The sequence below is a fragment of the Diabrotica undecimpunctata genome, chromosome 3, assembly GCF_040954645.1.
Source record: "Diabrotica undecimpunctata isolate CICGRU chromosome 3, icDiaUnde3, whole genome shotgun sequence".
Classification (NCBI taxonomy): domain Eukaryota; kingdom Metazoa; phylum Arthropoda; class Insecta; order Coleoptera; family Chrysomelidae; genus Diabrotica; species Diabrotica undecimpunctata.
In genome coordinates, this window is record NC_092805.1 from 64,378,342 (window position 1) to 64,391,492 (window position 13,151).

Genomic DNA, 13,151 nt, shown 5'->3' on the forward strand with positions numbered 1-13,151 from the left:
CATTTTAACTTGTTAAAGCGTTTTTATATTTTCGATGATAAAGCAATTTATTATTAGAGTCCTAAATTATATATCTTTAAGTAAAATATATAATATTGATGACTGAAGACACCGCGATATCGTCGAATGATATCTTCAAAGGTTTAAAGTGACATCTAATTTCGAGATTACGAATTTTTAATGAATCACTCTTGATCACGAATATAAATCAGGAAAAATAATTAACTATCGTTTCTTCATGTCAAACTGCTGACTACTAATTTTGTTGGGCTGAGTGCACAGTTCGTATTTCAATATTAAAAACCATCCGTACCTAATGAATTAATTTAATCTATATCTGTTATTTTGATTGTCTGATCGGGGCTTCTGATAAAATACTCCGTTCTTTTGTACACCAAGGCAGGCGGCCATTTTAGTACAAAATATCAGTAAGTCTTTTTTACAAGAACTTCGATTAAGCTAGGTTAAATGAGTATAGAGTCGTTACATGGTTATAATCTTATTATCTTTTGAGTTGGTTCTTTATTCTAATCTACTTAATATCAGAGTTATAAGAATTACCTGAGAATTTAACTGGTAGCGGCTAAACAGCAAATACTGTTTGACAAATGTGGCGATGTCATCATGATTTTTAAATAGTGTTACTCCATCGTTATTTCGAACAATCTTATATGCATGGTAAGTAGATTTGAACAATATCTTCTAAATTTTTATAAAAGTAACTAACAAATTCACATCTCATATGATTTTAAATTTAAACGGACCTTTCTTCAATCAAATATTGCAACTGCATCCAGGAGGTAAATTTTTAGAGACATCGTACATACTATTTCTCTTTAGGCATTAAGTAATTCAGCGACAAGATCTTTGTAATTGTCAACTTTGATATTGCGAAGAAAATTGCACGTGCCTGTGAAATTAGATAGGGTCTTTAGGATCATTAGGGATATTGAAATAGTGGATCATTGTCTATTTCCTCTTCTAATTGTATATCGCTAGTTGGAACTTTAAACCTAGTGTTGAAAGTTGAAAGTCTCTAGTGGTTTTGGGATAGAAATATTTTTTCTATGTCAACAAGGCTGAACAGATACTGGTAAATCGGGATACTGCACACTCTTCGTGAGACAAAAGTAACCATCTATAACATGGGCTTGTCGGTTCTCTCCATATGATTGGAACTGCACATCGCATTCGAGGTTTTGTGGTTCTTAATCAAGCTGTTAATAATGTTACAGAAGTCTTGCAAAATATATGAGGGGCCCATGATTTATCTTGATGACCTACTTTAACTCTGAAATAAAGTTTGTAAGCTGTACATACAAGTGACGTGAGAGTGCATTTTTGAGATTTGAAAGTTACTTCCTCACACATATAACTAAAACTGTTATCCTGATTTATACCCTGCCTAGGCCTTTTGGATGGATGGATATTCGATGGATATTCCTCGAATATCCATCGATGGAGAAAGATTAAACCATCTACGTTTTGCGGACGATATCGTGCTTCTGTCAGATAATCTGGGAGAGATCAACGACATGCTCCAAGAACTGAATTACATACTACAAGAAACTGGGCTGGAGATAAATTTCGAGAAAACCAAAATGATGACCAATATGGTTCCCAGCGAAGAGATACAGATCAATAACAACAAGGTAGAATTAATCGATAAATACACATACTTGGGTCATGAAATCAGAATAACCAGAGACAACCAAACCTGCGAGCTAAATAGACGAATCACGTTGGGATGGGCGGCATATGGAAGGATGAGAGACATTTTTAAAACAAATACTCCAATTCACCTGAAAAGGAAGGCATTTAACCAATGCATCCTACCAGTCTTGACCTACGGAGCAGAGACCCTAACTTTAACGAAAGCTACTGCCGAAAAACTGAGGGTAACACAAAGGCGAATGGAGAGATCAATGCTGGGTCTGACCTTGAAAGATCGCGTGATAAATGAGGAGATACGCCGACGAACTGGCGTTGATGATATTATACTGCGAATCAATAAACAAAAGTGGAGGTGGGCTGGACATGTTGCTAGAATGGAAGACGGAAGATGGACGAAGAGATTATTGGAGTGGAGACCAAGAGCCGACAAGCGAAGTCGAGGCAGACCACCCACCCGATGGACCGACGACCTAAGGAGAATAGAAACAAACTGGATTGCAGCAGCTAGAGATAGAGAGAACTGGAGACGTTTGGAGGAGGCCTATATCCAACAATGGATGTGAAAACGGGGCTGGATGATGATGATAGGCCTTTTACTTTGTTGGTAATTCACAATAATCATAGTATACTTATAAATAAAAATAAACAAAACAAATAACCCAAAACACAAACACTTAACTGCGTTTTACGCCACGACAATAGGAAATGTACGAACTGCATACGCCGATAAATACCTACTAATGTATAAAATCCGATGAACTGTGTATGTCTTGCATATATAATAGGAATAAACAGATTGAACTTGTCTTAAACTGAGATATTTGTACTGCGAAGACAATATACACAGTGGCGGCGAGGGCCGATATTGATATCTCGCTCATCTACCTATTGTCAAAATATAATTGCTGTAGAAAAGACAGTTAAGATTTGATTTTACGTATAGTGCCTCTACTATTCGCTTATACGTATTTCGTCCTAGCAGGACTAATCAGGAATAGTAGAGGCACTATCTTCTTCTTCTTTGTGCGCCGTGATTGTATTCAAGCGTTGGCTATCGTCATATTGACAAGCTGATGAAATGATTCTCGGTCGGCAGCTAGATGAAACAGTTCCTCGACCGTTCGACCTGTCCATTGTCTAATGTTACGCAGCCAGGACAGTTGTTTTCTTCCGACCCAACGTTTTCCTTCGATTTTGCCCTGAATGATTAACCGGAGTAAGCGATATTTAGGTCCTCTCATTATATGACCGAAGTATAGGACCTTTCTCATTTTGATGATGTTGATCAATGCTCGCTCTTTGTGCACGGGATTCTGAGCATTCGACGGTAACACCATAACTCAAACGCTTCTAATTTGTTAAGATTTTTTATTTTTGTTGTCCAGGTTTCACATCCATAGAACAAAGTGGACCAGACTTAGCATTTCAATACTCTTAGACGTGTGGTCAACGACAGACTTCTACTGCATAATACAGAACGCCAGTTAATAAAGTTTTTCCGTGCGAGTTCTATTCTGGTCGAAATTTCCTCGTCACTTTCAACCCTGCAGTCAATCCAGCTACCCAGATATCTAAAGTGTTCCACCCTTTCCAGGATTTTGTTATCTAATCTTAGTACTGAGTCTTCGATATTAATTTTTCCGACCACCATCCATTTTGTTTTTTTTTGCGTTGATTGTTAAGCCCTTTTCAGTGCATTCGTTATTTACAGCATTCAACAGGGTTTGAAGATCTTCTAGACTCTCTGCCATTATTGCGGTGTCATCGGCGTATCTGATGTTAATAATTTCACCACCGATCTCAACACCTTCGCGGCCATTATTTAACGCTATTTCAAAAACTGGTTCAGTGTAGGCATTAAACAACATCGGTGACATAACACATCCCTATCTGACACCACGCTTAATAGAAACTTTAGCTGAAACCTCTTGGTCCACCTTAACACAAGCGGTCTGATTGTAGTAAAGATTTTTAAGCAATCTAATGTCATACGTGTCCAGACCAACTGAGTCTAAGCATTGAAATAATAATGTATGTGGTACTCTATCAAAGGCTTTTTCGAAATCTATAAAACATACGTAAATATTTTTCCTAAACTCAATGCTCTTTTGTAAGAGTATTCACATGCAAAAAAGAGCTTCTCGAGTACCCATACCGTTTCGGAAACCAAACTGCTCATCACCAGTTATCCCCTCACAAAGTTTATATATGCGACAATGCAATATTTTCATAAACATTTTGAGCGTGTGACTCATTAAACTGATAAGTCGATAGTCGCTACACTGTCTGGCATTCTTTTTCTTGGGAATAGTTATAAATATCGATTCTAACCAGTTGTCTGGTAATCTGCCGCTGCTGTATATCTTAGTAAAGAAGGATGTGATAATCGCAACACTCTCATTATCTAATAGTTTTAACAATTCTGCAGGTATTTCGTCAGGAGCAGAAGCCTTCCTTCGTTTCGCTTGGTCGATAGCCTTCTGAACTTCTGAGATTAGAATCGATGGGCCTGTATCTCGGTTAGATGTTATTTCTTGGTAGATTCTTTGGTCATCGTTAAATAATTCTATTATGTAATTTTCCCATTCGGTACAGCGCTCTTTTTTATCACTTAAAATTCTACCACCAGAGTCTTGTAATATATTTTGCCCATAAGTTCTGCTTTTGCCTGTTAATTCTTTTAGTTTTTTATGCAAATGAAAGCTGTCGTGTTGTTGCTCCAGTTTCTCAATTTCTAAACAGGATTCTTGTAGCCATCGGTCTTTTGCTACTTTAATTCTTTTTCGGATTTCTTTATGTATTTCATTTTATTTTTCTCTGTTGGTCGTCTTAGGAGATTTTCTCGAGATGCAGTGGTACTATATTTGAAATTAAATTTTGACTGTCTTTTCGATATCTTTATTTACTCCTATATTTTGAGTATAAGAAATCAGTTCACGAAAGGTTCTTGCCTAGATGAATCGATATGTCGTGAAATGTAATTTTAGATTTCCCCACGTCGCGTCGGTCCATTCATCGTCTGTTTGTTTTGAAAATTGTAAAAGGCACAGATTTAGGCAATAATCTGAATTTTGGTTTCGAACACTTAGAAATCTTTGGATTTCTACTTTTTGTTTTTATATAATTGGTGGTTACTTAAGATTGCGGGTGACAAACACATTTTGTTTTTAATTTTGATTTTAGAATACCGAAACATAATTTGGAAATACCAAAAAATCATCATGTCACAAAATATGTGCTGACCAGTATAACTACCAACAATAAAACGTGACATCAATGAGTCTGTTAAAAATGATAAATATAAATGACTAATGGCTAGTAGTAATCTCATATTAGGTAATTGCGAATTTATGAAAAATTCATAAAAGTACATTTGTATTAAAATAATAAAGGAATGGCAATGCAGTGATATACATCCTAAATTGCGAATATTTTGCAAAAAATATTTCTGGTAAAAATCATATCATTTATGTATTTTCAATACTTACTTCCAAAACAACGCAGACGTTGGAATGAACAGTAAAAAGTTAGCTTTGCAAACTGAACAATGTATACTACTATGTAATATGTAAAGAACTAGAAAAGAAGGCACAAATAACTAGAAAGCTAAACTTATTAGTATTAACTTAAAATTATCTATAACAGTTTCAATAATAGTGGTTTAATTAATAGTTACCTTGTTCAGCTTTGATCTGGTAGTAGCAAAAGGCCGCCAGTAAAAGAAGAAAAATATGCCTCGTCAAACCCATTGCGGACGTTGATCGAAGGGACGTCCGGCCCTGATCGGCGGACTTCCTAAAATCTCGGCTACTTCATTCTGTAAAACAAGGAAAATGACTATAATTAATTTCGGTCATTGTATAACACTTCTTTGAATTGAAATCGTTATAACAGTCTTTAAAAAGAATGCACAACGATTTCAACATAGCACATCGAAATAAGTGAATAACGAGCAATCAATTTCCGTCCTATTTCTGTATAGAATTCAAAACATTTTTTATGCATTGGTCCTTATAAAAAACTTAATTATACTATCCATACAGGACCATTTTTATTATTACGCATTACATTACTTGCAAAGTTCACATCAAACCTTGCAAATAATCATAGTTTATTTACACAAAAGGCTATACTTATCTAATTTATGGTTTCATATTCTATAGTGACCAGTGACTTTTATATTATAAAAATTAGTGTATCGATTTTTCTTAAAAAATACTTGTCATATATCTGTCTTGACTTGAATGAGCTCGACTTTTCTTTTATTATTAACTACTATATTGCTTATATTGTTTTATTGCTAGCACATTCAAATTTTAAATGGCTTGGATACGAACAAAAAAATCTTTTAAATGTTGCAAATTAATGGTTTGGAGCAACATAGCTTCTAAAAGAAAGATTATTTCAACAATGGATTTTTACATTAAATGATTATTACTTAATGGTAAAAATTCGCGAGCGATAATTACAATTTTAATTAAGTCAGTAATAATTGTAAAAGTTCTGAATAGAAGCGGTATATCTAAACATATAGATTATAGCATTAGGTTAAAGTTAAGAATTTATTCCTGAAGGAAGTTATCCCTGAACTACAAATCTTATTTTCTTGGGTAATCAGTATGCTTTGTGGTAACGCTGTTAACTATTTCAAGCATAGCTTGTTTTGTTGCCAATTGAAAACTTCATAAAAATGTCAATAACTCGTATAGTATCGTAATGATCGATTGTTAGGAAAATACCTGAAACACAATTTTGCATTTTTAAAGTGAATAGGAAATTTTGTAATTTTTCCAATTGATTCTGCATATGAATGTAGTTGAGAACAATCAACAGAGACTCGCTTATGGCAATTATCTTTCGTATTATTTTGTAGTACACTCTAAAAATATTTACCAAAACTGTATATATGGTGGGAACTCCGTCTCTGGTAGTTGCTGGGAGAATTGAGTAGCTCGGTAATTATCAGTGCCGGTCCCAAGCCCGGATAAAGGATAAATGATGAGGGTTTGCGTCAGGATGGGCATCCGGCAGTAAACACCTTGCTAAAACCATGTAAAGAAGGAATATGGAAATTAGTGAGAAAAGTTTAGGTAAAGAAAAAACGATGAACAGATATGAGTGGCGATGAAGTTAAGGACCAGCCACCTCTGAAAAGAGAAAAGCTGAGGAAGATGACGTATATATGGTTGCAATTTACCTATTTATTCATTAATGGCACATGATAATTATACAACAATTATAGGTAAAACAAACATAATTAAACTTAATCGTCACTCAATTTTACTATATTTTTATCGAGCCGTGATAGTCCATGTAAACAAAGAGGCGTTCTCTATAGTCTTAGGACCGGACTTGTTTTGTTTAGTATCAGTCAGTTATGTTCCTTATACCAATTTTTCGGTAGATCTACTGAATTTGATATGTACATACCGATCTACCGAAATGCCCTTTGCATCTACCGATTTGGGAAAAATATCATTTTAATACATCAATCAAATCAACTGATAGGGAAATCCCCGGAGATTCGTAATTCTGTACTTTCTAAAAATTACTTTTTAAAAGAGAGGGAAAGTCCCGAAGATTCAATAATAATGTCTTATTAACAAAATAATTTTGTATTTGTTTATTAAGCATTATTTTACTTATAATTTTTTTATACTTTAATCCATTTATTGTTCCAAATATTGTTGTGTCCACGGAACATCACTGATTCACTGGACGGACATAATCAGTCAGTTTACCAGTAACCGCGTGTAATTTTTTCTTAACGATTCTTTCTGCATTAGTTCTGCTTACCATTATGCTAAATTCAGTACTGAATTTAGTACTAAAAATATTGTATCTACAAATAATTAGACGCGCGCGCGGAATCAGTACTAAAAGTTAGAGCATGTTTTAATTTCATGTACTAAAATTAATGACTAAAAGTGAGATTATTCTCAACTGATGGTAATAATTTTTTAAACAAATTATTCATTCGTAAAAAGTTTTTATATGCCCAAGGATCTTCTACTAATAATTCCCCATTCAACATATATTTAATATTCCTTTGCATAACCCTCTTCTCTCGATCTATTTTTTCTTCATATACGCTTTTTTTAAGATATGTATGATTTTTTTTGTTAGCATCATTATTACTATTAAAGCTACTGCATACAATTTTTTTCTTCTTTTTCACCATAATTATTTACCTATATGTTTTGTTTACTCTAATCACATAAAACAAACTTCGTTGTTAAGTTATCAATACAAAATTGGTAAATCGCATGCCTACATGCCAATTAAAATTAAGATTGTTGCAAACACAAAGCCACATTTTTCATACTAAATCGACTCGCGCAACTAACTAATATTTTTAGTACTTAAATCAGTACTGAAATTAACATAATGGCAAGCGGACCTTAAGAAGGCATTTCGTTCTAATAAATGAACTATTTGTGTTTATAATTATTTGCTTGCTAATTTTAAGTGTAGTAGGTTTTGTTGCATGTATCCTACGATTGATATCACATTCCGATCTTTCTGTGCTTATTGTAGTTAATAAAAGGTGATATGTCTCTAACCTGCTTCTAACTCGTTAGTTTTGGTATATTCTTATTGCTAACTTCTTCTTTTAGTATTGGTAACCAGATCTTGGTATATTTTATTCATGTATTTGCTACACATTTGTCTTCATTTAATAAAGTAAAGAGTGCTTCTTTGATTTTACCGTTTTTGCTGTCTCTTTCATGTCTACTGATGCATCTCTCGATTAGACTCTGTGCTCATAATCCCAGACAACTTTGCATATCTGGAATCTGTCAAAATCTTTGTTTTTAATGTATAATTCATGCTCATTTGTCGCACTTAGTGGCCTTGATGTTTTTCCCAGATAAAAACTACGGCATTCGCAAGGTATTTTATAAAAGTAGGACTTTAATCTCTTATGTGTGTTGTTGGGATTGGTTTTGGAAAAAATAGATCTCAGAGTATTGGTTGTTTTGAATATTGCGATGTATTTATTTTTTATATTTTTTCATTTTTCTGATAAGCCTTTTACATTACGGTATTGTTGTTTCCTTCATATCAATTCTTCTTTCTGGATCGGTTTTGGTGTTTTGATTTATTTCTTTAATTTTGTGGAATTTCTTGTTTAGAATTGACAATGGATAATCATTTTTTGTTCAAATCTTTGTTGTTCTGAAGCTACAATTTTATTTTAAAATAAGCTTATTTTGAGAGCGATTCCCAAAGTGGAAATCAAAAAGTCAAAATAAACTTATTTTAAAGTTCTTGTTTAGAATTTGTCAAATTTCTTGTTTAGAATTGACAATGGATAATCATTTTTTGTTAAAATCTTTGTTGTTCTGAAGCTACAATTTTATTTTAAAATAAGTTTATTTTGAGAGCGATTCGCAAAGTGGAAATCAAAAAGTCAAAATAAACTTATTTTAAAGTAAAACTGTGGCTTATTCCCAAAAAAAAATATTAAATTGTGAAATCTTTGTCAGTAGGTTTTCTTCTTCCTGAAATGCATTTTCGTTGGAGCAGATGTTTTGCGCAATGTAATTGTTTATTTTCATCATCAGGAAAAACTGAAATAAAGTGCTACTGTTAGTAAAGCATCCTCGAAATCTATTAAGAGTGTAAAGATTGTAAAAAACTTACGTTATTGAGATTTGTCTTTCGTGGATGTTCTAATAGGTAGGAGTAAATAGCTTAACTGATTAATGTCACTCCTTTTGTTCATTGCGTTTGAATTTTGAGCAATGAATGCCACATATATATATATATATATATATATATATATATATATATATATATATATATATATATATATATATATATATATATATATACTATATCCTTTGCGATTAACACACCCAGGTTTTTTCATGACGAATTTGATTGATTATTCTTTAAGTTATAGCCGTTCCATCAACAATTTGTTCAGTGCTTCTGGTCCATGAGACCACATGGGGAACACATCATCTACATATCTCCACTATACTGTGGGTGTGGGTTTTTGGCCATGTTTGTATTCTTCCATGAATATATCTACTGATAATGAACAACCCCTTGTTTATAAAAGTAGTTGCCTAATTGAAAACTAGGTTTTGTCACTGTAGCAGAAACAATAAGTTTTGTTTTAGTTGTCGATATATTATCCTCCTTTAGTTTGGTTCTTATTATTTTAAGGGTTTTTCCAGATACACATTAGTGAATAAGCTGACGATGTCAAAACTAAGTAACATGTTGCGTTTTTAATATATTTCTGTCAGTTTAGAAGAAATCATCGTTTCTTCTTTACAAAAGTGTTCCTATTGTGTACCAATGGTTGTATCTCTAGAAAAAAAAAACAGTTTACTGCAAGGAGAATCCATGCTGTTGTAAATTGGTCTGCAAATTTTTGGGACTCCGTATAGACATGGTGTCTAGCTGTAATGGGGAGTAAATGTTCTTCTTTGGTCGTTTAGTAAAATTAAAATGCAATTCTCATTACAATCAATTGTGGTTTAATCCCATATAAAATAATATCGAAGTTAAACATGCCACAAGAAAGCAGTTTCAAGATAATTGTTTTGAATCTGCTAAAACAATATTACAATTATCTCGTCTAGTAAAACATTAACTTATAAATACAAAATTCGTGTTTGTTTTGGATTTTTTCAGATATCATTTTTATTGTGTACATTTGACTGGCATTTGCGTTGCCCCGTTATCAGTTTTCAGCTGCAATTTCGGCATTCATTTCATTTACAAAGTTTTTGCCTGTTGACCCATAAAACAGCGATACGTCGTTAAAAAAATAGGGATTTCGGGACTCTGCTGCTGTATATCGAATGATAATAAAAACAAACATGAATAAAACAACACGTGTACGAAAACGCGAAAGGACAAGCCTAAAAGAGGGTGTTTCGACCCTTCGGAAAAACTCTTGATTTGATGGCAATGGCGTACACGTCAATTTTCCACTGATATTCGGCCTGTCTTTTCAAAGGGGCTAATTTACATTTTGAACGAATTTGTACAATGGGCGAAAAACATCTGCATCTATCTTGTTAGTTTAGGGTTGCTTTGGTTGGTTTAACCTAAAAGGGTGCAAAGTGGAATTTTCTGATACTGCAATAATCGAAAATGAAAATACAGCGAATATTTACATGTTTTGATCATGACATTCATTTAAAATTGATTAATAAAAAAAAACAATAAGAAACAGAAAGACAAAATTTTATTCGCTAATATTTGCTTACATAAAAATTTGACTCAATTACAATTTTCAGCTTATCAAATACATTTGAAACTGCTATATATTGCTAGATGAAAAAATACCAATGTGTTTCTACAAAATCCCCATTTAATACTTAATGATTTATCCATTTCGGATAATGATTAACTTCATCATAACTTGTTACCCACACTTTTAAAACCAACTGGTTTTAATATTTCCTTTACATAGTTTGTCAAATAACGTACAAAAAACAAGTGAAAATCCACAAATTTAATAATCACATCTTCATTTAAAAAAATAATCGACGTAAGATGCCTCAACTCAGGAGATGTAGGTAGCGACCATATCCAAGTATTATGTAAAATGAGAATCAACTCACCTGAAATACTTCCCACCCAAGAGAGCGGCGCCAACACAAACAAAAATCAAAGTCGAAGGACTAAATACGGAATCCACGGAATACTTATACAGGAAAAGAATATCAGAGAAGATCGCTGGGAATGAATTATTAGAAAAGGATAACATCAAGGAAAGGAAAAACTCAAAAATAACATAATTACCGCAGCAACAGAATCACTTGAAGACAGGAAAGTAACGAACACTAACATATCTAAAAAGAAAACACCATGGTTTAGCGATAAATGAAGACCAAATGTGAAGAAAAGAAGCAAGGCTTTTTACAATCAGAACATAACAAACACAACAGGTATACAACCACTATAAACGCATCAGAAATGAAACGAATACTTTAGTTAGACAAATAAAAAGGAAACACTGGCAGAGCTTCTCAAAACAGATGAAACACGAGTTCTATGGAACACAAAAAGAAATATGGAGAATGATTTGAGAACAAAGAAAAGAGATGAACGAACTAATAAAAACGAAACACATTCAGAAGGAAACATGGGTAGACTACGTTCGATCCCTATTTGCTAAAGGTGACGATAATGAACCACCAACACCAGAGGTGACGACAAACGAATAAATAAATATTGAGGAGGAAGAGGTAAAGGAAGCATTAAGCAAATTAAAAAATAGAAAATCACCAGGAGAGGACAGAATACCGAACGAACACGCTAAAATACGGAGAACCAGATCTGACCAAACAACTATTAAAACTAATCCAAAAAATAATATAACAAAACAGAATTTCTCAAGCATGGATATCAAGTATCCTAATACTTCTCTTCAAAAAGGGAGACAAATCGGACCCAAAAATTACAAAGGAATTAATTTATTAAACACAACACTAAAATAAACAACCAAAATGATAACAAGTAAACTGAATGAAATTATAACACTAGCAGAAGAACAACAAGGTTTTAGGTCGGGAAGATCATGCACCGACGTTATATTTATAATGAGGCAAGTGCAAGAGCCGTCATTAGAATACAACAAACCGGCATATCTATGTTTCGTGGACCTTAAGAAGGCATTTGACCGGGTCAAATTAAAAGACGTTATCCACTTACTGTACGAAGAGATATACTTCTAGGAATAATAAAAACGATCAAACATATCTACCAAAACAACAAAATAAAAGTAAAAGTAGAAGAAGAACTAACCGACCCTATTGAAGCTGGTCATGGGATAAGACAGGGAGATTCTCTGAGTCCTCTATTGTTCAACCTGATTATGGATGAAATGATAAAAAAAAACAACTAAAAAAGGATACCAAATGGGAGAAAAACAACTTAAAATAATCTGCTATGCAGACGGCGCAATACTACTCTCTCAAAGTGAAGATGATTTACAACGTATGCCAATTTAATATACCAATTTAATATAACCACCAGAAAATTTAACATGTTAATTTCAAACAAGACAATTTAAAAAATCTTCGGTATAAAAAATTGTATCTTCCGTAAATGCTTTTGATTTCGAAAAAGCATTCATCGAGAACGTCATGAAAACTAATTAAAAATACTATAGAACAAAAATATCACAATCCAGATATAATCAGAAGGGATTAGATAGCGCTGTATTTTATCGCCGTAACCATTTAATGTATACACAGTGAAGCTATTGTTACGATAATTATGGCGTATAAAACTGTAAATATATTATGACTAATTCTTTTTTTGTTCTAGTCATTTCGCCGATTGTTTACCTACCGGCAGAAACCTCTAGTCCCTTGTCTCTAGTGAAACCTTGATGAGTCACCCGCGACTCGAAATTTCCAGGCAGGCCGATAAAACCAGCATGGGTAACTTTCTCGGCTCATCGACTCATCGCCAGAACTTCGAAGAATAACGACAGATAGTTT

General features: G+C 33.4%; 1 protein-coding gene across 5 annotated transcripts in view; it reads right to left on the minus strand.

Moving 5' to 3' along the window:
* The window catches only part of Eph (Eph receptor tyrosine kinase), a 598,175-nt gene that overhangs the window by 549,177 nt on the left and 35,847 nt on the right, over positions 1-13,151 (minus strand). For all 5 annotated transcript variants that reach the window (XM_072526023.1, XM_072526022.1, XM_072526021.1 and 2 more), the window contains exon 2: positions 5,351-5,491. In XM_072526023.1, coding sequence (XP_072382124.1) covers positions 5,351-5,423 — 73 coding nt within the window. In that variant the 5' untranslated portion in view covers positions 5,424-5,491. The remainder of the gene's footprint in view (positions 1-5,350; positions 5,492-13,151) is intronic.